This window comes from Vulpes lagopus, chromosome 8 (genome assembly GCF_018345385.1).
Source record: "Vulpes lagopus strain Blue_001 chromosome 8, ASM1834538v1, whole genome shotgun sequence".
Taxonomy (NCBI): Eukaryota; Metazoa; Chordata; class Mammalia; order Carnivora; family Canidae; genus Vulpes; species Vulpes lagopus.
Genome location: NC_054831.1, coordinates 1,324,250 through 1,348,769, shown reverse-complemented (window position 1 = coordinate 1,348,769; position 24,520 = coordinate 1,324,250). Strand labels below are relative to the sequence as shown.

Here is a 24,520-nt window from a genome sequence, read left to right as displayed (position 1 = left end):
GTGACCTGAAGTGCATTTCTCAGGTTCAGATCCGTAGCTCACTAGAGTACTGAGCACACACACTTCTAAGGGACATGGCCACGAGGTGGGGGATGCAGAAATAGTGTAGACCAAGTCCAGCCCTGGGAGCTCATGGCTCTGCAGGAAGGCAGACATGACAACAAACATGTGCAATATGATGGGACACAGGCAGTGAGGGGGCGTGTGACCAGGCTGCAGTCCACGGTCAGCATCATGCTGCTTCCTGTTTACTGTTGTCTAGTTCTCCGCCAGACAACACACCACAACTCACTAGTGCAGCCATGGTACTAACGCTGCCGAGAACAGCCTCCCCGTGGTCTCCCTGTGCACCTTGCACACTTCCAGAGGGAAAGTGAAGACAAAGGTGAGGATGGGGATCCTCCACATCAGTAGAAAATGACAAACGTGTCCTGATTTACACTCCCTTCCGGTGGCTCCCGTCCTTGACACCATTGGTTACTGCCCCTCTGCTTAGTTTGAGACATTTGGGCGGGTGTGCAGGAGGACATCTCTAATGTGGGAAGTTGCTTTATCCTGATGATTAGCAGGATTGTGCACATTTTCAAATGTGTCAGCACATTTGGCTCCTCCCCTCTGCAGGTCACTTCTATGAGTCTCTCACCTGTATTTCTACAGGGTTGTCCTATTCTTGTGGGTCAAGGATTATTTATATATTGTGCAGACAAGTCAGTTTCCCGTCATGTATTGCAGTGTGCCTTCCCAAGCTGTGCTCTGCCTTGACACACTCTGCAGACTTTCTTGGTTTTCATGTAGCTCCATCCACAAGGTATTTCTTTTATACTTTATTCCTTTTTGCTCCCTGCACAGGACATTTTGGAGGTGCTTTCCTGTGCTGGGGTCATGAGGGTCTTCTCTATTGTCTTCACTATTTTGCTTTTAAATCTAGATCTGTGTTCAGCCTGGATGGTTTTGTGTGTAGTATGAGGAAAGAGCCAAATCTCAGTGTTTAGACTATGACTATCAACTGTACCGGGTGTTCTGACTTTTCCATAGACTACCCACCTGTTGGGTAAACAGGGTGTCTAGACAACGATGGGGTTGACGCCCAGGATCTCTGTTGTGTTCCGTCCTCAGATGGTCAAACCTCTGCCACCACTATTGTTTCATTACACCTTCCATGAGTCCATGTCTGATGTGCAAATCCCCACACAGTTTCCCTTCTCAAAAGCATGAGAGACTCCTATAGCTGGGAAACAAACAAGTGGTAGTGGAAGGGGAGGCGGGAGGGATGGGGTGACTGGGTGATGGGCACTGAGAGGAGCACTTGATGGGATGAGCACTGGCTGTTACACTATATGTTGGCAAGTCAAATATATATATATATATATATATATATATATATATATATATATATATATCTTGGACATACTTGTTTTTTTGCACATTTCACTCCACATTTAGGATCAGATTTTCACATTCTGCAAATAAAAATCACTGTGATCACACTGACTCTGTTCAGTGTGGGGAGAACTGGCATCTGTGCAATATTGAGTGTGCGGGTTTGGGAGCCTAGAATCCCACTACGTTACTTAATCTACTTTGGTTACTCTCAACAGTTTTATGCATTCCTGGATTACAGACAACTTGGTGTTGGACATAGTATAATTTTTATATGTTACTTAATTAGGTTTTGTTTGGTAAATTTGCCTATATGCCTGTGATTGAGTTAGCGTAATTAAAAAACATTTCTTACAATATCCTTGTTAGATTTAGGCATTAAGATTACATGGGCCTCATAAGATAACATGGAAAGTTGTCCCTCTTCTAATGTTTTGAAGATCTTGTATAAGATTAGTATTTCTGTAGATTTGGTCATCTTTCGTAGAAGTATTTACTTTCACAATAAAGCCATCTGGTCCTGGAATCTTTTGCATGGAAAGATTTTAAAGTACATATTACAGTTCTCAGTAACTCTGGAACTCGCATATATTCTACTTCATTGGGGGGGTCAGTTGTGGTGGGTGATATCTTTCTAGTAGTTTGCCAATGTCATCAACTTTTCGAGTTTGTGAAAACATTCTGTCACGATCCACTCCAATTCTAGGATCTCAGTGATATCCTCCTTTTGTTCCAGACATCGGTAATTGCTGCCTTTTCTCCTTCATCCCTTCGAAGTCTTATCATTTGATCAGTCTTCCCAAATAATCACCTTTCGGTATAACATCTCTATAGTGTGTGCCTATTTACTATTTAATAAATTTTGTTCTTTACTTTTTCCATTCTATTTCCTTGGAATTTCATTCACTAAACTTTTAATAATATTTTCAGATGAATGCTCATTTCCGGTTTTTTCTTCTTTTCTACCATATGGATTTAAGCCTATAAATTTCCCTTTAAACACAGACTGAAATGCACCCTGGGCACTATTTCTGTGACTCCTCTTATGCAATTTTTAAATTTCAAAATTATTGTTTACACCCGTGGCTTCCTTAGAACTACATTGTTACTTAAAAAATACGTGAAGATTTTAAAATGTTCTATCTGTGATTTAACTTCAGATTAATTTAAATTGCACATATATATACTTTATACACCTTCAATCCTTTGAAATGTGTTGAAAGCTGCTCTGTGGTTAGAATATAGTCTATGTGTGAATATGTTCATTGTAAACTTGAAAATAACATAATCCTCTGATGAATGGATTTGGAAGAGGGGGTATATACATATAATGGAATATTACTCAGCCAAAAAAAGCATGAAATCCTACGATTTAAATAGAATGGATGGATATAGAGTGTATTATACTAAGTGAAGGAAGTCAGAGAAAGACAGTTATTACATGATCTCACTCATGTGTGGGATTTAAGAAACAAAACAAATGAACAAAGGGGAAGCAAGCCAGAAAACAGACTCTGAACTACAGAGAACACACTGAGGGTAAGAGAGGGGAGGTGGGTGGGGGGCGGCGGCAGGGGAATGAGGTGATGAGGATGAAGGAGCGCCCCTGTTGTGATGAGCACCACGTGTTGAATGAAGTGCTGAAGCACTATATTGTATGCATAAAACTAATATTATACTCTGTTAACTACACTGGACTTTAAACAAAAACTTTTTTTTTAAAAAAGGAGAGAAGAGAATGTACATCCTGCTGTTGGATGCTGTGTTCCATGAGGTTAGTTGGAAATGTTCTGTATATTCCATGAATACTGATCCATTTTGATATATAATTTGTTGAAGCTTTCTCCCATAATATAGGTTTTTTTCTTCATCTTCTTGATAGTGTCCTTTGATTCACAAGATTTTAATTCTGATGAAGTTCAACTTGTCTATTATATCTTATTTTAGTTTTAATATTCCTATTTTGATATTTCTACTTTGATGTTATATGTAAGAAACTGCTGACTAATCCCAAGTCACAATAATTGATACTGACGTCTGTTTCGCCTCTAGTAGTTTTATAGTTTTAGCACTTGCATTTGGATCTTTGTCCATTCTGAGTTAATTTTTGTATGTGGTGGTCGTAAAGTTTTTAATTCCTTCTTTTGCATGTGAATATTCAGTTTTCCCATCACCATCTGTGGAAAAGACTCTCTTTTCACTGTTGGATGATGCCCTTGTGGCCCTTGTGAAAATGACAGGTGCGTGAGTTTATTTCTGTGTTCTTGATTCCATTCCTTTGACCTATGTCTGTCCTCGTGCAAGCACAACAGTTTTGTTTCAAAGTCAGATTTGAAAGCAGGAAGTGTTAGTCCTCCTACTTTCTTTTTATTTTTATTTATTTTATTGTATTGTATATTTTTTATTGGAGTTCAATTTGCCAACATATATTGAACTCCAATAAAAAAACCAACATATAACACACAGTGCTCAACCTGTCAAGTGCCCCCCTCAGTGCCTTTTTAAAGATTATTTATTTATTTATTTATTTATTTATTTATTTATTTATTTATTCATGAGAGACCACAGAGGGATTCAGAGACATAGGTAGAGGGAGAAATAGGTTCTCTGTCATGAGTCTGATGTGGGACTTGATCCTGGGATCCCGGGATGACAACCTGAGCTGAAGGCAGAGGCTCAACCACTGAGCCACCCAGGGGTCCCACTTTGTCCTTTTTTTTTTTTTTTTTTTACTGCAGCTCGATTTGCCAACATATAGTATAACACCCAGTGCTCATCCCGTCAAGTGCCCCCCTCAGTGCCACTTTCTTCTTTTTAAATATTGTTTTGGCTATTCAGAGTTGATTTCTGCAAAAAAAAAAAAAGGAATGGAATTTTGATAGTATTACATTGAATATGTACATAAATATGGGAAGTACTACATCCTGTCAGTAGCAAATCTTCCAGTCCATGAACATGGGATATCTTTACATTTCTGTAGTAGGTCTTCTTTCATTTCGTTGAGTGATGTTTTGTAGTTTTTCTATATCTACTGAGAATAAATAAATAAAATCTTTAAAAAAAAGTTCTCCTAGATTTAGTTTGCTAGTATTTTGTTAAGTAAATTGTATCCATATTCATGAGAGATATTGATCTGTAGCTTAGTTTTCTTGCAATATCTTTCTCTTAGTTTAATGTTGAAGCAATACAGGCCTTATGGAATGAATTAGGAAATGTTTTCTCCTCTCTACATTTTTAGATATTGAGTGTATTAGTGTTAATTCTTGTATTCACTGGTAAAAGTCACCGCTGAAACCATCTGATCCTGAATCTTTATTTGTTAGAAATGGTTTTTGACTACTAACTTAATCGTTTGTTATAGGTCTTCTCAGATTTTCTATTCATCCTTGAGTCCTTATGTTAGTTTATGTGTTTCCAGGAATTGGTTCAGTTCATCTAGGTTAGCTAATGTGTTAGCATATGAGTGTTCCAATATATTCTTCTGATAATTTTTATTTCTGTAGGGTCTGAAGTCATGTGTCTGTTTCATTTCTGATTTTATTTTATTTTTAAGATTTATTTATTTATTCATGAGAGACACAGACTAAGAAAGTGAGAGGCAGAGCCATAGGCAGAAGGAGAAGCAGACTCCTCACAGGGAGCCTGATGCAGGACTTGGTCCTGGATCCTGGGATCATGACCTGAGTCGAAGGCAGGCACCCAACCGCTGAGCCACCCAGGCGTCCTGATTTCTGATTTTAGATATTTAAGTCTTCTGGCATTTTTTGTCATTCTAGTTGAAAGTTTCTCAAGTTGATTAAACTTTTCAGAGAACTTTTAGTGTCATTGATTTTTCTGCCTTATTTTACTCCTCCAATTCATTTATCTCTTCTCTAACCTTTATTGTTTCATTAGTTCTCTTTGCTTTGAGCTTAGTTTTGTATTCTTTTTCTGCTTTCTTTCCTAAGCTGGAAAGTTAAATTATTGATTTGAAATCTTTTTTTTTTTTTAATGTTGGTGTTCAAGATACAAATTTCTGAGTCCTTCTTTCATTGTATCTCCTAAGTCTTGGTGTGTTTGCATTCTGATTTTCATTAATCTCATAATACTTTGTAATTTCCACTGTGATTTCTTCTATGAACCCACAGTAATTTAAAAATGTGTTGTTTAGGGGCAGCCCCAGTGGCCCAGTATTTTAGTGCCGCCTTTGGCCCGGGCCCGATCTTGGAGACCTGGAATCGAGTCCTGTGTCGGGCTCCCTGCATGGAGCCTGCTTCTCTCTCTCTCTCTCTCTCTCTCTCCTCTCTCTGCCTCTCATGAATAAATAAAATAAAATCTTTAAAAAATGTGTTGTTTAGCTTCCATACGTCTGTAAATTTTCCAAATGGCCTTATGTTGTTTCTTTATGATTTCATTTCATTTTGTTTGGGGAACATACTTCATGTACTTTAAATCTTCTAACATTTATTGAGACTTGGTTTGTGAACTAGCATACGTCTATCCTGGATAATGTTCCACGTGTACTGGAGATGAGTGTATTCTGCTACTGATGGATACAGTGTGTTCTGCTAAGCCGTCTATGATCATTGGGTTTATAATGTTGTTCAAATCTATTTTCTTGCTGATACTTAGATTTGCTGTAGTATCATTATTGAAAGAGAAGTATTGAAGTTTTAAATTATTATTGTTAATTACACTTTGAGTCCTGAAGGATATTTTTGGGTAGATGTAGAATTCTAGTTGGTAATTAAGTTCTTTGAACAAAGGAAAATAAAATTCATTTTAATTTGACTTCCATTATTTTTATTTTTATTTTTTTGGCTTTTTATTTTTTTAATAATAAATTTATTTTTTATTGGTGTTCAATTTGCCAACATACAGAATAACACCCAGTGCTCATCCCGTCAAGTGCCCCCCTCAGTACCCATCACCCATTCACCCCCACCCCCCACTCTCCTCCCCTTCCATCACCCCTAGTTCGTTTCCCAGAGTTAGGAGTCTTTATGCTATGTTTCCCTTTCTGATATTTCCTACCCATTTCTTCTCCCTTGCCTTCTATTCCCTTTCACTATTATTTATATTCCCCAAATGAATGAGAACATATAATGTTTGTCCTTCTCCGATTGACTTATTTCACTCAGCATAATACCCTCCAGTTCTATCCACGTTGAAGCAAATGGTGGGTATTTGTCATTTCTAATGGTTGAGTAGTATTCCATTGTATACATAAACCACATCTTCTTTATCCATTCATCTTACACTGTTGGTCAGAATGTGAACTGGTGCAGCCACTCTGGAAAACTGTGTGGAGGTTCCTCAAAGAGCTAAAAATAGACCTGCCCTATGACCCAGCAATTGCACTGCTGGGGATTTACCCCAAATATACAGAAGCAATGAAACGCCGGGACACCTGGACCCCGATGTTTCTAGCAGCAATGTCCACAATAGCCAAACTGTGGAAGGAACCTTGGTTACTTCCATTATTTTTAATCTGGTAAGATAATTGTCTGTCTTACTTCTAAAGTTGAACTTTGAAGCGACTATGTCTCTTCAAAAATTTACTTATTTATGTAATTAGAGGGGAAGTAGTGGCAGAGAGAGAGAGTGTCTCAAGCAGACTCTGTGCTGAGTGTGCACCTTCGATAGGGCCCAATCTCAGAACTCTGAGATTACAACCTGAACAAAAACCAGGAATCAGAGTTGGAACCAGCTGTGCCACCCAGGCATCCCTGAAGTGACTGTGTCTTCTTTCACAGGCTGCTTTTAATTTTTTTCTCTTTATTTGGTCTAAATATTATTACTATGATATGTCCATGTGTGGTGTTATTTTATAAATCCTGCTTTGATTATGTAGGGTTAATGAATCTGCAGAATAACATTCATTGGTTTGAGATAATACATGGCCATTATCTCTTCAAGCACTGATTTAGCCTGTTTATCTCTTTCCCCTTATTTAGGAACTCATGTATGTGTGTTTCTATATACTTGGTCTCTAATCCTCATTTCTGATTTTTCTATGGTTTTGACTCTAACTACTTCACTCTGAATATTTTCTACTGACCTGTATTCTAGTTCACAAGTTTTCTCTTTAGCTAATTCTAATCTCTAAAATTATTCATCGAGTCCCTAATTTTAGCCAATGTACTTCTAGAAATTATATATTATTATTTTGATTTCTTCTGCACTTCTGGTAAGGATCTCAGTCTCATCTTTTATCCTTTAAAAATAATAACTTTATATAAAGCTTATGTGTGTCACCCAAAATCTGAAACCTCTTTGTGTTCTTCTATGATTTCATAATTTTTACTCATATTGTAGGACCTCTCAAATTTTAAATTCTGTCTAGTAGTAGTTACACAAAACTTTTATAGATAACACTTGCAGTCTAGGATAACTCATCTTCTTCTTAAGATATGTTTATTTTTCCAGGATTTCAGGGGCAGTAGTACTCAGAACACATATTTTTTTGGCATAATACTTTATTTTGCTTCATTCTTAGAACAATTCTGTAGGGGTGTATTGTTTTAATTAACATCTTTTTAAAAATATTTTTTATATATTTATGTATTCATAATGCACACACACACACACACACACACACACACTCACACACAGAGGCAGAGACACAGGCAGAAGGAGAAGCAGGCTCCATGCACGGAGCCCAACGTGGGACTCAATCCCAGGTCCCCAGGATCAGGCCCTGTGCTGAAGGCAGGCGCAAAACTGCTGAGCCACCTGGGCTGCCCTAAATAACATCTTCTAAATGAAGTTAGAAGTGTTTACATTTTTAAAGATTTATTTATTTATTTATTTATTTATTTTGCCTTTATTTTTTTATTTTTTTTAATAATAAATTTATTTTTTATTGGTGTTCAATTTGCCAACATACAGAATAACACCCAGTGCTCATCCCATCAAGTGCCCCCCTCAGGGCCTGTCACCCATTCACCACCACCCGCCACCCTCCTCCCCTTCCACCACCCCTAGTTCGTTACCCAGAGTTAGGAGTCTTTATGTTCTGTCTCCCTTTCTGATATTTCCTACCCATTTCTTCTCGCTTCCCTTCTATTTCCTTTCACTATTATTTATATTCCCCAAATGAATGAGAACATATAATGTTTGTCCTTCTCCGATTGACTTCTTTCACTCAGCATAATACCCTCCAGGTCCATCCACGTTGAAGCAAATGGTGGGTATTTGTCATTTCTAATGGCTGAGTAATATTCCATTGTATACATAAACCACATCTGTTTATCCATTCATCTTTCAATGGACACCGAGGCTCCTTCACAATTTAATACACTTACAGTGATTGAAAAGGTCAGAAGCTGAGCTGCATACCAACTCCTGATGTAACTCTTCCCATGGTGCATCCTGTCCGGTCCCTGGTAAACAACCACTGTCAGCATTAGCTCTGAAAGACAGGCAAAACCTCCATGAACAGCCACCTGGCCTCTCAGTTTCCTCTTCAAAATGGGCTTATGTCTCGGGAGAAAAGAGGCTCTCACTAATGAAATCCCTGGGCCTCTGTTGTTCTTGAATTTTATTTGTAACTTTTACTAAACCTTAAGTCTCTTATACATTCAATCAGATTTTGTTTTTGCTGTTATTTATCTTGTAAGTAGTCTTCAGCAAGAAGTTTAGCTTGACCAACTTAATCTGCCCACGCTGGAGGTGTAATTCCCTGGTGAGGACTGAAGCTCATGCCACCCAAAAGAAATGGAAACCTCTCCATGGTCTACTTTCAAGACTTTGTGCTGGAGGGATTTGAAGGTGGCCTGGACACCCAGGCCCTGCTCTTTGCTGTGTTCCTGGCTCTATACATGGTGACTGTACTGGGCAACCTCCTCATGATCATTGTTATCACCCTGGATGCCCGCCTGCACTCCCCAATGTACTTCTTCCTCAAGAACCTCTCCTTCGTGGACTTGTGCTACTCATCTGTCATTGCCCCCAATGCACTGGCCAACTTCTTCTCCTCATCCAAGGTCATCACCTTTGCAGGATGTGCCATGCAGTTTTTCTTTTTGTCCTTGCTGGGCACAACTGAAGCTTTCCTCCTGGGTGTCATGGCCTATGACCGCTTCATGGCCATCTGTAACCCCTTGCGTTACCCCATCACCATGTGCCAGTCTGCCTGCACTCGCCTGGTGCTGGGCGCCTACTGTGGAGGCTGCTTCAACTCTATTGTGCAGACCAGCTTCACATTCCACCTCCCATTCTGCAGCTCCAACCGTATCAACCACTTCTTCTGTGATGTGGTCCCCTTGCTCAAACTCTCCTGTGGCAACACGGCCATAAATGAACTTCTCTTGTTTGGCATCTGTGGGCTCATCATTGTGGGTTTGGCATTTATGGTTCTCATCTCCTATGGCTACATCATAGTGACCATCCTGAGGATGGGATCAGGAGCTAGGAGACGCAAAGTCTTCTCTACCTGTGGCTCCCACATGACTGCAGTGACTCTCTTTTTTGGGACTGTCTTTGTCATGTATGCCCAGCCAGGAGCAATTGAGTCCATGGAGCAGGGCAAGGTGGTCTCCGTCTTCTACACACTGGTCATCCCAATGCTCAATCCCCTCATCTACAGTCTGCGAAACAAGGATGTGAAGGAGGCCCTGCGGAGGCTGGGCCAGAAACACATGGCCTTGTGAAGGATGTGCTAAAGGGAGTCAGATGTCCTGCAGGTTAGATGGAGGCATCGTGGTTGCCAGACTTTGAGCAGTGGACTAATTAATTAACAGTTATAAATTTCACTCAAAGAAGAGGAATGGGCTTTAGAGATATAGTATATACTGTATGTGAAATAAATAATATATTGTGCCCTTAAAAATGTGTTAAATGACAAATTCAGGGTAACTGCTGTTTCCCGAATAAAATTTTTAAAAAATCACTCTTCAGTATAGGAACAAAATTATGGTTGTTGTATGGGAGGGGGGTTGGAAATGAGACAATTGGGGGATGGCCATTAAGTTGGGCACATGGTATGTTGAGCAGTGATTGTTATTGCAACTGATGAATCATTGAAAACTACTTTGGAAAAAAGATATAATATATATTGGTTAATTGAATTTAAATTAAAGAAATGTTCAACACTAAATATTCATTCACATAGTTAAATGAGGAAACCCTGGTCCCCCACACAATGGAACACTGGAGACACAGAAGGTGATTGTTGCTATCATAGAAAACTAACCACTGCACTGTATTGGATAAAGCGATTAAAAATACAGATCTATTGTGGCATGTGATCATATTCTTGTAAGAGAAAAAAACAAACTAATTAAAACACATGTACCCGAGGCCACCTTTACTCCAACAGTGGAAGTGGTGGAAACCCCAGACTCTCACAGAGTAGGGGCAGTGTTTGGGATAAGCAGAGAAGCATGAGCATCCTCGTGGCAGGCTAAACACTTTTGACTTGCTTGAGACTTTCAAACACATTTCCGTTTTTTTTTTTTTTAAAACAACCTCCAACAGATCTTCATCCAGAGACAGAAATGTATTCAGAGTGATCTTTTCCCACTTGTGGATCAGTCTCTGCTGCTCGGAGATGAACGACAAGCAGGGATGGACGCAGAGAAGAGTGTTTCCTGACAATTTGGGTTCACAGAAGAATGGTACACCTAAGGTGATGGGGGGAAGGGCTGATGAAATGACTTTGGGCTCAGGAATTCACACCTGCCACTCCTGGGAGGACAGTACACTCCAGTCACAGGGTCTGCTCTCTGGGTCTATGCTTCTCTTCTGTTCACCCTCTGGGGCCCAGAGAGAATTCTGGGCTTTGTTGTCTGGGCTTATAGGAGAGGGCGGGTCACACAAGGCTTGGTGACAGGGATACCCAGGAGATCCAGGATTCCCAGTGCACTGCAAAGGCCAGAACACAAACAAGCTCACCTAATTGGCTATTCAAGACTCCAAGTCCCAGCCGTGCAGTAGGAGAGATCTTCCCAGCACAGTGACCCCAAGATGCAGGTCCTTGTTCTGCTGCCTGGATGAAGCAACAACACATGAAGCCGAGGTGAGTCGAGATCATTTCACCCCATCTTCCACTATGATCAAGGAGCTTCCTGTAGCTCAAACATGGAGCACTCAGGCAAACTCTCCCTGAGACCCTGAGGGTGCTCCCTTTCCCTCTTTCAACTCTCTTCATTATTTGGGAAGCGAGAGCTGGAGGAGGAGGGGCGAGAGTGCTCCATGCTCACCTGTTTCTCAACAGTACAGATGTGGGGCAGACTGGGGAGACCCTGGGAGAGCAGGTGCTGGCTGTGTGATAATGAGCAGTCATGACTCTCACCTGGAAGAGTTGAGGGTCAAGGCAGCCATCCATAGGGGTCCAGGGTATGAAGGACACCATGTGTGTAAGGGAGGCATCAGAGCTATAGTGGACAGTAAGCACCTCAGGGATTGCCTCAGCAGCTGAAGGGGTGACCCCACTCCTTCCCTGGCCATCACTGGCTTGGGATTCAGGGTCATACCATTCAAAAGGACAGGTTTTCATTATAATCAGAGGATCATAACACCAGGCTCCCTCATGACCTGAAGTGCATTTCTCAGGCTCAAATCAGTAGCTCAAAAAGAAAATCAGTAGCTCACCAGAGTAATGAGCACACACTTCTAAGGGACATGGTCCCGAGGAGGGGGATGCAGAAATAGGGGAGACCAAGGCCAGCCCTGGGGAGCTCGTGGCTCTGCAGGAAAGCAGACATGACAACAAACACCTGCAATATGATGGGACACAGGCAGCAAAGGGGTGTGACTAGGCTGCTGATGGCACAAAGGAGGAAACAGTCACATCAGAGAGGTGATGGAGAGCCATGGAGAGACAGGAGAGCTCGTCACACTGACACAGTGGATGGAAGTAGACAGACTTGGAGGCAGAACAGGAGAATCATAGAATCACCGAGTATATGTGCCCAAATAGAGCCGAGGTGCTCACCAAGACCCTTCAGGGGCTCCTCTCCAGGATTCCTCAGCTGGTGGGGAAGCTGTCACTCATTTGCATTAGGGAGCAACATGACCTGAGGGAGGATTTGGTGACTCTGTTCATGGAGCTCTGTGTGGGACACAAAGCACAGAATGGACAGGCTGGAGCTCATTATGAAAGCATGGTGGCCATTCAGATGGAGATTAGAAAGGTCTGGAGTTGACAAGTGAGAAGGCAGGAGGCAAGGACAGTGAATGCACTTAGAATGCCAGGTGACAGCCAGGATGGGCAAGGGAGAGCGTGGACAGTGTCCCAGCTGGCTCCTGGTGGTGACTTCCTCCACCTGGACCTGAGCAAACAGATTTGAACAGGATGACTTGGGTCCTTGGGGACCAACTGCCCTAGAAATCTGGGCTCTGAGAGTCAGTGACCTGATCCTGACCTGTGATGAGCAGCTGTTCTCAGGCTGTGGTCCACGGTCAGCATCATGTTGCTTCCTGTTTACCATTTTCTAGTTCTCCGCCAGACAACACACCACTACTCACTAGTGCAGCTATCGTACTAATGCTGCTGAGCGCAGCCTCCCCGCCGTCCCCCTGTGCACCTGTGCCCACTTCCAGAGGGAAAGTGAAGTGTGTGTAAGGGAGGCATAGGTGAGGACGGGGATCTTCCACATCAGTAGTGAAAGGGAATATAAGGGAAGGGAGAAGAAATGTGTGGGAAATATCAGGAAGGGAGACAGAACATAAAGACTCCTAACTCTGGGAAACGAACTAGGAGTGGTGGAAGGGGAGGAGGGCAGGGGGTGGGGGGGAATGGGTGACGGGCACTGAGGGGGACACTTGACGGGATGAGCACTGGGTGTTTTTCTGTATGTTGGTAAATTGAACACCAATAAAAATTAATTTATTAAAAAAAGAAAATGAGAAACTGGGTGTTATTCTATATGCTGGAAAATTGAACACCAATAAAAAATAAATTTATATAAAATAATAAATAAAAAGAAAATGAGAAATGCGTCCTGATTTACACTCCCTTCCAGTGGCTCTTGTCCTCGACACATGGTTACTGCCCCTCTGCTTAGTTTGAGACATTTGGGCAGGTGTGCAGGATGACGTTTCTAACATGAGAACTTGCTTTCTCTTGATGATCAGCAGGATTGTGCACATTTTCAAATGTGTCAGCACATTTGGCTCCTCCCCTCTGCTGGTCACTTCTAGGAGTCTCTCATCTGTATTTCTATGGGGTTGTCTTATTCTTGCGGGTCAAGGATTATTTATATATTGTGCAGAAGAGTCCGTTTCCTGTCATGTATTGCAGTGTGCCTTCCCAAGCTGTGCTCTGCCTTTACGCACCGCAGACTGTCTCAATTTTCATGTAGCTCCATCTACAAGGTGCTTCCTTTATGCTTTATTCCTTTTTGCTCCCTGCACAGGACATTTGGGAGGTGCTTTCCTGTGCTGGGGTCATGAGGGTCTTCTCTATTGTCTTCACTCTTTTGCTTTTAAATCTAGATGTGTGTTCCGTCTGGACAGTTTTGTGTATCTACAATGAGGAAAGAACCAAATCTCACTGTTTATACTATGACCCATCAACTGTCCCAGGTGTTCTGACTTTTCCATAGACTACCTACCTGTTGGGTAAACAGGGTGTCTAGACAAGCATAGGGCTGACGTCCAGGCTCTCTGTTGTGTTCCATCCTCAGATGGTCCAACCTCTGCTAACATCATTGTTTCATTACACCTTCCATGAGTCCATGTCTGATATGCAAATCCCCACACAGTTTCCCTTCTCAAGAGCATGAGACTCCTATAGCTGGGAAACAAACAAGTGGTAGTGGAAGGGGAGGCGGGAGGGATGGGGTGACTGGGTGATGGGCACTGAGTGGGGCACTTGATGGGATGAGCACTGGCTGTTACACAATATGTTGGCAAGTCAAACATATATGTATATATATGTTTATATATATATATATATAATGTCTTGCACATATTTGTGTTTTTTTGCACATTTCACTCTGCATTTAAGATCAGATTTTCACATTCTGCAAATAAAAATCACTGTGATCACATTGACTCAGTTCAGTGTGGGGAGAACTGGCATCCATACAATAATGAGCGTGCAGGTTTGGGAACCTAGAATCCCACTATGTTATTTAATCTACTTTGGTTTCTTTCAACAGTTTTACACATTCCTGGATTACAGACAACTTGGTGTTGGACATAGTATAATTTTTATATGTTACTTAATTAGATTTTGTTTGGTAAATTTGCCTATATGCCTGTGATTGAGTTAGTGTAATTTAAAAAAATTCTTACAATATCCTTGTTTGATTTAGGCATTAAGATTACATGGGCTTCATAAGATAACATGGAAAGTTGTCCCTCTTATAATGTTTTGAAGATCTTGTATAAGATTAGTATTTCTGTAGATTTGGTCATCTTTTGTAGAAGTATTTACTTTCACAATAAAGCCATCTGGTCCTGGAATTTATTGCATAGAAAGAAGGGGAAAGGAGAAAAAATGAGTGGGAAATATCAGAAAGGGAGACAGAATATATGAAAGACTCCTAACTCTGGGAAACGAACTAGGGGCGGTGGAAGGGGAGGTGGGTAGGGGGTTGGGTGACTGGGTGACGGGCACTGAGGTGGGCACTTACAGGATGAGCACTGGGTATTATTCTATATGTTGGCAAATTGAACACCAATAAAAAATAAATTTGTATAAAAAAATAAAAATTGTGATACTCAACAAGAAAAAAAAAAAAGGAAGGAGATAGGTTCTCTGTCATGAGTCTGATGTGGGACTTGATCCTGGGATCCTGGGATGACAACCTGAGCTGAAGGCAGAGGCTCAACCACTGAGCCACCCAGGGGTCCCACTTTGTCCTTTTTTATTTTTTTACTGCAGTTCAATTTGCCAACACATAGTATAACACCCAGTGCTCATCCCGTCAAGTGCCCCCCTCAGTGCCACTTTCTTCTTTTTAAATATTGTTTTGGCTATTCAGAGTTGATTTCTGCAAAAAAAAAAAAAAGGAATGGAATTTTGATAGTATTAAATTGAATATGTACATAAATATGGGAAGTACTACATCTTGTCAGTAGCAAATCTTCCAGTCCATGAACATGGGATATCTTTACATTTCTGTAGTAGGTCTTCTTTCATTTCGTTGAGTGATGTTTTGTAGTTTTTCTATATCTACTGAGATGATCATGTGGTTATTTTCCCTGAATTCTATGAGAATGGTGTATTATATTGAGTGATTTTTGCATATTGATCCACTCTTGCATTACTGGGATAGCTCTCACTTGGTTATGCTACATAATTCCGTTAAAGTTCTTCTAGGGAAGCCCGGGTGGCTCAGTGGTTTAGCGCCTGCCTTCGGCCTGGAGCGTGATCCTGGAGACCCGGGATCGAGTCCCACCTCAGGCTCCCAGGATGGAGCCTGCTTCTCCCTCTGCCTGTGTCTGTGACTCTCTCTCAAGAATAAATAAATAAAATCTTAAAAAAAAAAAGTTCTCCTAGATTTAGTTTGCTAGTATTTTGTTAAGTAAATTGTATCCATATTCATGAGAGATATTGATCTGTAGCTTAGTTTTCTTGCAATATCTTTCTCTTAGTTTAATGTTGAAACAATACAGGCCTTATGGAATGAATTAGGAAATGTTTTCTCCTCTCTACATTGTTAGACTTTGAGTGTACTAGTGTTAATTCCTGTTCACTGGTAAAAGTCACCACTGAAACCTTCTGGTCCTGAACCTTTATTTCTTAGAAATGGTTTTTGACTACTAACTTAATCTGTTTGTTATAGGTCTTCTCAGATTTTCTATTTTTCCTTGAGTCCTTTATGTTAGTTTATGTGTTTCCAGGAATTGGTTCATTTCATATAGGTTAGCTAATGTGTTAGCATATGATTGTTGCAATATATTCTTTTGATACTTTGATTTCTGTAAGGTCTGAAGTCATGTGTTTGCTTTCATTTCTGATTTTATATATTAAGTCTTCTGACATTTTCTGTCAATCTAGCTGAAGGTTTCACAAGTTGATTAAGCTTTTCAGAAAGCTTTTAGTGTCATTGATTTTCTGCCTTATTTTACTCTCCTCCAATTCATTTATCTCTTCTCTAACCTTTATTGTTTCCTTAATTCTCTTTGCTTTTAGCTTAGTTTTGTATTCTTTTTCTGCTTTCTTTCCTAAGCTGGAAAGTTAAATTATTGATTTGAAATCTTTTTTTTAATGTTGGTGTTCAAGATACAAATTTCTGAGTCCTTCTTTCATTGTGTTTCCTAAGTCTTGGGGTATTTGTGTTCTGATTTTCATTAATCTCATAATACTTTGTAATTTCCACTGTGATTTCTTCTTTGAACCCACGGTGATTTAAAAATGTGTTGATTAAAAAAAAAATGTGTTGATTAGCTTCCACATGTCTGTAAGTTTTCCAAAAGGCCTTATATTGTTGCTTTGTGATTTCATTTCATTTTGTTTGGGGAACATACTTCATGTACTTCAAATCTTCTAACATTTATTGAGACCTGCTTTGTGAACTAACATATGTCTATCCTGGATAATGTTCCACGTGCACTGGAGATGAATGTATTCTGCTATTGATGGATACAGTGTGTTCTGCATATGCCTTCTATGACTTTTGGTTTATAATGCTGCTCAAATCTATTATTTCCTTGCTGATACTTAGATTTGCTGTACTGTTATTTATCGAAAGAGGAGTATTGGAGTCTTAAATTATTATTGTTAATTTCACTTTGAGTCCTGAAGGATATTTTTGGGTAGATGTAGAATTCTAGTTGGTGTTTAAGTTCTCTGAACAAGGGAAAATACAATTCATTTTAATTTGACTTCCATTATTTTTAATCTGGTAAGATAATTGTCTGTCTTACTTCTAAAGTTGATCTTTGAAGCAACTATGTCACTTCAAAAAAATTACTTATTTATGTAATTAGGGGGGAGGTAGTGGCAGAGGGAGAGAGTGTCTCAAGCAGACTCTGTGCCGAGTGTGCACCTTCCAGGGGGCCCAATCTCACAAATGTAAAATTACAATCTTAACAAAAGCAGGGGTCAGAGTTGGAACCGCTGTGCCACCCAGGCATCCCTGAAGTGTCCACTTTTATTTTTTTCTCTTTATTTGGTTCTAAATATTATTACTATGATATGTCCATGTGTGGAATTCTTTTTTATGAATTTATTTTTTATTGGTGTTCAATTTGCCGACATACAGAATAACACCCAGTGCTCATCTCATCAAGTGCCCCCCTTAGTGCCCATCACCCTAGTCACCCCCATGTGTGGTGTTCTTTTATAAATCCTGCTTTGATTTTGTAGGGTTAATGAATCTGCAGAATAACTTTCATTGGTTTGAGATAATACATGGCCATTATCTCTTCAAGCACTGATTCAGCCTGTTTATCTCTTTCCCCTTATTTAGGAACTCATGTATGTGTGTTTCTATATACTTGGTCTCTAATCCTCATTTCTGATTTTTCTATGGTTTTGACTCTAACTGCTTCATTCTGAATATTTTCTACTGACCTGTATTCTAGTTCACAAGTTTTCTCTTTAGCTATTTCTAATCTCTAAAATTATTCATTGAGTTCCTAATTTTAACCAATGTCCTTCTAGCAATTATATATTATTATTTTGATTTCTTCTGCACTTCTGGTAAGGATCTTAGTCTCATCTTTTATCCTTTAAAAATAATAACTTTATATAAAGCTTATGTGTGTCACCCCAAATCTGAAACCTCTTTGTGTTCTTCTATGGTTTCATAATTTTTATTCATATTGTAGGACCTCTCAAATTTTAAATTATGTCTAGTAGTAGTTACACAAAATTTTTACAGATAACACTTGCAGTTTAGGATAACTCATCTTCCTCTTGAGATATGTTTATTCTTGCAGGATTTCAGAGGCAGTAGCACTCAGAACACATTTCTGGTGTTGGTATGAGCTGCATACCAACTCCTGATGTAACTCTTCCCTTGGTGCATCCTGTCCGGTCCCTAGTAAACAACCACTGTCAGCATTAGCTTTGAAAGACAGGCAAAACCTCCATGAACAGCCACCTGGCCTCTCAGTTTCCTCTTCAAAATGGGCTTATGTCTCAGGAGAAAAGAGGCTCTCACTAATGAAATCCCTGGGCCTCTGTTTTTCTTGAATTTTATTTGTAACTTTTACTAAATCTTAAGTCTCTTATACATTCAATCAGATTTTGTTTTTGCTGTTATTTATCTTGTAAGTAGTCTTCAGCAAGAAGTTTAGCTTGACCGACTTAATCTGCCCACGCTGGAGGTGTAATTCCCTGGTGAGGACTGAAGCTCATGCCACCCAAAAGAAATGGAAACCTCTCCATGGTCTACTTTCAAGACTTTGTGCTGGAGGGATTTGAAGGTGGCCTGGACACCCAGGCCCTGCTCTTTGCTGTGTTCCTGGCTCTATACATGGTGACTGTACTGGGCAACCTCCTCATGATCATCGTTATCACCCTGGATGCCCGCCTGCACTCCCCAATGTACTTCTTCCTCAAGAACCTCTCCTTCGTGGACTTGTGCTACTCATCTGTCATTGCCCCCAATGCACTGGCCAACTTCTTCTCCTCATCCAAGGTCATCACCTTTGCAGGATGTGCCATGCAGTTTTTCTTTTTGTCCTTGCTGGGCACAACTGAAGCTTTCCTCCTGGGTGTCATGGCCTATGACCGCTTCATGGCCATCTGTAACCCCTTGCGTTACCCCATCACCATGTGCCAGTCTGCCTGCACTCGCCTGGTGCTGGGCGCCTACTGTGGAGGCTGCTTCAACTCTATTGTGCAGACCAGCTTCACATTCCACCTCCCATTCTGCAGCTCCAACCACATCAACCACTTCTTCTGTGATGTGGTCCCCTTGCTCAAACTCTCCTGTGGCAACACGGCCATAAATGAACTTCTCTTGTTTGGCATCTGTGGGCTCATCATCGTGAGCGTGACATTTGTGATCCTCATCTCCTATGGCTACATCATAGCAACCATCCTGAGGATGGGATCAGGAGCTGGGAGAAGCAAGATCTTCTCCACCTGTGGCTCCCACATGACTGCAGTGACTCTTTTTTTTGGGACTGCCTTTTTCATGTATGCCCAGCCACAAGCAATTGAGTCCATGGAGCAGGGCAAGGTGGTCTCTGTCTTCTACACGCTGGTCATCCCAATGCTCAATCCCCTCATCTACAGTGTGCGAAACAAGGATGTGAAGGAGGCCCTGCGGAGGCTGGGCCAGAAACACATGGCCATGTGAAAGATGTGCTGAAGGGAGTCAGTGTCCTGCACGTTAGATGGAGTGGATCATGGTTGCCAGGCTTTGCATGGTGGACTAGTTAATTTATGTTCATAATTTTGACTCACACAAGAGGAATAAGCTTTAGAGATATAGTCAACATTGTGCCTACAATCAATAATATATTGTGCCTTAAAATGTATTAAGTGGTAGATCTTACTGTAAGCGCTCTTTCAGAATAATATTTTTAAAAATGACTCTTCACTATAGGAACAAACTGATGGTTGTTTGATTGTAGGGTGGGAAATGAGACTATTGGGGGATGGGCATTAAGTTGGGCACATGATATGTTGAGCAGTGATTGTTATATGCAACTTATGACTCATTGAAAACTATATCAGAAACGAGATATTATATTGGCTAATTAAATTTAAATTAAAGAAATGTTTAACACTGAATATCTATTCACATAGTTAAATGAGGATACTCTGGTCCCCCACACAGTGGAACTCTGGAGACTTAGAAGGAGAATATTGCTGTCATTGAAAGCTAACCATTGCACTGTATTAAATAAAAAGATTGAAAATACAGAACTGTTGCAGGATGTGATCATATTCTTGTAAGAGAAAAAAACAAATTAACTAAAAGACACATTACTCCCAGGCCACATTTCCCCAACAGTTGAAGTGGTGGAAACCCCAGACTTCCCACAGAGTAGGGGCAGTGTTTGGGATAAGCAGAGAAGCATGAGCATCCTCGTTGCAGGCCAAACTTTCTACTTGTTTGAATTTTTCAAACACATTTCAGGTTTTTGATTTGAAAAGCAACCTCCAACAGATCCTCATCCAGGAACAGAAATGTATTCACAGTGATCTTCTCCAACTTGTGTATCAGTCTCTGCTGCTCGGAGATGAACGACAAGCAGGATGGACCCAGAGAGGAGTGTTTCCTGACAATTTGGGCTCACAGAAGAATGGTACACCTAAGGTGATGGGGGAAGGGCTGATGAAATGACTTTGGGCTCAGGAATTCACACCTGCCACTCCTGGGAGGACAGTACACTCCGGTCACAGGGCCTGCTCTCTGAGTCTATGCTCCTCTTCTGCTCACCCTCTGGGGCCCAGAGAGAATTCTGGGCTTTGTTGTCTGGGCTTGTAGGAGAGAGCGGGTCACACAAGGCTTGGTGACAGGGATACCCAGGAGATCCAGGATTCCCAGTGCACTGCAAAGGCCAGAACACAAACAAGCTCACCTAATTGGCTATTCAAGGCCCAAATCCCAGCAGTGCAGGAGGAGAGACCTTCCCAGCACAGTGACCCCAAGATGCAGGTCCTTGTTCTGCTGCCTGGATGAAGCAACAACACATGAAGCTGAGGTGAGTTGAGAACATTTCACCCCATCTTCCACTATGATCAAGGAGCTTCCTGTACTCAAACATGGAGCACTTAGGCAAACTCTCCCTGAGACCCTGAGGGTGCTCCCTCTCCCCCTCTCAACTCTTTTCATTATTTGGGAAGCCAGAGCTGGAGGAGGAGGGGCGAGAGTGCTCCATGCTCGCCTGTTTTTCATCAGCACAGACGTGGGCGAGAAGCTGAGGAGACCCTGGGAGAGCAGGTACTGGCTGTGTGATATTGAGCTGTTACGACTCACCGGAAGAGGTGAGGGTCAAGACAGCCATCCCTCAGGGGTACCAGGGTATGAAAGACACCGTGTCTGCAAGGGAGGCATCAGAGCTATGGTAGACAGTAAGCACTCAGGGCTTGCCTCAGCAGCTGAAGGGGTGACCTCACTCCTTCCCTGGCCATCACTGACTTGGGCTTCAGGGTCATACCATCTAAAGGGCAGGTTTTCACTGTAATCAGAAGATCACAACACCAGGCTCCCTCATGACCTGAAGTGCATTTCTCAGGCTCAAATCAGTAGCTCCAGAAAAAAAAAATCAGTAGCTCACCAGACTACTGAGCACACACTTCTAAGGGACATGGCCCGGCATAGGGGATGCATAAATAGGGTAGACCGGTAGACCAAGGCCAACCCTGGGGAGCTCATGGCTCTGCAAAGCAGACATGACAACAAACACCTGCAATATGATGGGGCACAAGCAGTGAAGGGGTGTGACTAGGCTGCTGATGGCACAAAGGAGGAAACAGTCACATCAGAGAGGTGATGGAGAGCCCTTGGGGAGACAGGAGAGCTCGTCACACTGACACAGTGGATGGAAGTAGACAGCCTTGGAAGAAGAACAAGAGAACCAGAGAATCACCGAGTATATGTGCCCAAATGGAGCTGAGGTGCCCACCAAGACCCTTCAGGGTCTCATCTCCAGGATCCCTCAGCTGGTGGGGAAGCTGTCACTCATTTGCATTAGGGAGCAACATGACCTGAGGGAGGATTTGGTGACTCTGCCAGGGAGCTCTGTGTGGGACACAAAACAGGGAATGGACAGGCTGGAGCTCATTATGAAAGCATGGTGGCTTTTCAGATGGAGATTAGAAAGGTCTGGAGTTGACAAGTGAGAAGGCAGGAGGCAAGGACAGTGAATGCACTTAGAATGTCAGGTGACAGCCCAGGATGGGCAAGGGAGAGGGTGGACAGTGTCCCGGCTGGCTCCTGGTGGTGACCTCCTCCACCTGGAGCTGAGCAAGCAGTTTTGAACAGGATGACTCGGGTCTTTAGGGACCAACTGCCCTTGAAAATCTGGGCTCTGAGAGTGAGTGACTTGAGCCTGACCTGCAATGAGCAGCTGTTCTCAGGCTCTGGTCCACGGTCAGCATCATGCTGCTTCCTGTTTACCATTGTCTAGTTTCCACCAGACAACACACCACAACTCACTAGTGCAGCTATCGTACTAATGCTGCTGAGCGCAGCCTCCCCGCCGTCCCCCTGTGCACCTGTGCCCACTTCCAGAGGGACAGTGAAGTGTGTGTAAGGGAGGCACAGGTGAGGACGGGGATTTTCTACATCAGTAGAAAATTACAAACGTGTCCTGATTTACACTCCCTTCCAGTGGCTCCCGTCCTCGACACTGCAGGTTACTGCCCCTCTGCGTAGTTTGAGACATTTGGGCGTGTGTGCAGGAGGACGTCTCTAAGGTGGGAACTTGCTTTCCCCTGATGATTAGCAGGATTGTGCACATTTTCAAACGTGTGTGGCACATCTGGCTCCTCTCCTCTGCAGGTCACTTCTACTAGTCTCTCACCTGTATTTCATTGCGGTTGTCTTATTCTTGTGTGTCAACGATTATTTATATGTGGTACAGACAAGTCGGTTTCCCGTCATGTATTGCAGTGTGCCTTCCCAAGCTGTGCTCGGCCCTTACACACCACAGACTGTCTCATTTTTCATGTAGCTCCATCCACAAGGTATTTCCTTAATGCTTTAGTCCTTTTTGCTCCCTGCACAGGATGTCTGGGAGGTGCTTTCCTGTGCTGGGGTCATGAGGGTCTTTTGTATGATATCACAATTATCCTTTAAAATTAGATGTGTGTTCAGCCTAAGACTCTTCTGTGTGTGTATTATGAGGTAAGAGCCAAAGCTCATGTTTAGCATATGACTTTTTAAAATAAATTTATTTTTTTAATAATAAGTTTATTTTTTATCTGTGTTTAATTTGCCAACATACAGAATAACACCCAGTGCTCATCCCGTCAAGTGCCCCGTCACCCGTTCACCCCCACCCCGCGCCCTCCTCCCCTTCCACCACCTCTAGTTCGTTTCCCAGAGTTAGGAGTCTTTATGTTCTGTCTCCCTTTCTGATATTTCCTGCCCATTTCTTCTCCCTTCTCTTCTGTTCCCTTTCACTATTATTTATATTCCCCAAATGAATGAGAACGAATGGATAAAGATGTGGTTTATGTATACAATGGAATATTCCTCAGCCATTAGAAATGACAAATACCCACCATTTGCTTCAACGTGGATGGAACTGGAGGGTATTATGCTGAGTGAAATGAGTCAATCGGAGAAGGACAAATAAATTTATTTTTTATTGGTGTTCAATTTGCCAACATATAGAATAACACCCAGTGCTCATCCCATCAAGTGCCCCCCTCAATGGGCAGTCACCCCCACACCCTGCCCACCTCCCCTTCCACCTGTTTAGCATATGACTATCAACTGTCCCAGGTGTTAATACCTTTGCACAGACTCCACCTATTTAATAAATGGGGTGTATAGACAAGCATGGGGTTAACTTCCAGGCTCTCTATTCTGTTCCATCCTCAATTGGTCAAACCTCTACTTCCCTCATTGTTTCATTACACCTACTATGAATCTCTGATAGTGTAAACCCCACCTCGCTGTTTCTCTTTTCAACAATGTCTTGGATATACTTGGTATTGCAGATTTCAATATGTGCTTTAGAATCAGCTTTTCCAATTCCACAAATGAAAAACACTGGGATCACACTGACTCAATTCAGTGTTGGGGGAACTGCATGTATGCAATACTGAGTGTGCCAGTTTGAGACCATGGAATCCTGCCATGTTACTTAATCTGCTTTGGTATGTCTCAACAGTTTTATGCATTCCTGGATTACAGACAACTTGGAGTTGGGGATAATGTAATTTTTATATATTGCTTAATTAGACTTGTTTGAGAAATTACCTTGTTTGCTTATGATTGAGATAGAATATTTTAAAAATTTTCTTCAAACGTCCTTGTCAGATTTTGGCATTAAGATTACACGGGCCTCATAAAACAAAATGGAAAGTTGTCCTTCTATTGTTTTGAATATTTTGTGTAAGATCGAGTATTTTTGTAGGTTTGGTCATAGTTCCTAGAGGTATTTACTTTCACAAGTAAAGCCATCTGATCCTGAAATCTTTTGCATGGAAAGATTTTAAAGTGCATATTACAGTTCTCAATAGCTATGGAATTCACAGATGTTCTACTTGATTGGGGGGTCAGTTGTGGTGGGTGATATCTTTCTAGTAGTTTGCCAATTTCATCAACATTTCAAGTTTATGAAC

General features: G+C 41.6%; 2 protein-coding genes across 2 annotated transcripts; both read left to right on the top strand.

Moving 5' to 3' along the window:
• Window positions 1–9,062: 9,062 nt before the first annotated feature.
• LOC121497012 (olfactory receptor 12-like) lies at window positions 9,063–10,013 on the top strand. The gene has a single exon (XM_041765983.1). It carries the CDS (start codon window positions 9,063–9,065, stop codon window positions 10,011–10,013), a length of 951 nt encoding a protein of 316 aa, XP_041621917.1.
• An 8,607-nt stretch (window positions 10,014–18,620) lies between these two features.
• LOC121497011 (olfactory receptor 12-like) lies at window positions 18,621–19,571 on the top strand. The gene has a single exon (XM_041765982.1). The coding sequence runs from the start codon at window positions 18,621–18,623 to the stop codon at window positions 19,569–19,571; it is 951 nt and encodes a 316-aa protein (XP_041621916.1).
• The last annotated feature ends 4,949 nt before the right edge of the window (window positions 19,572–24,520 follow it).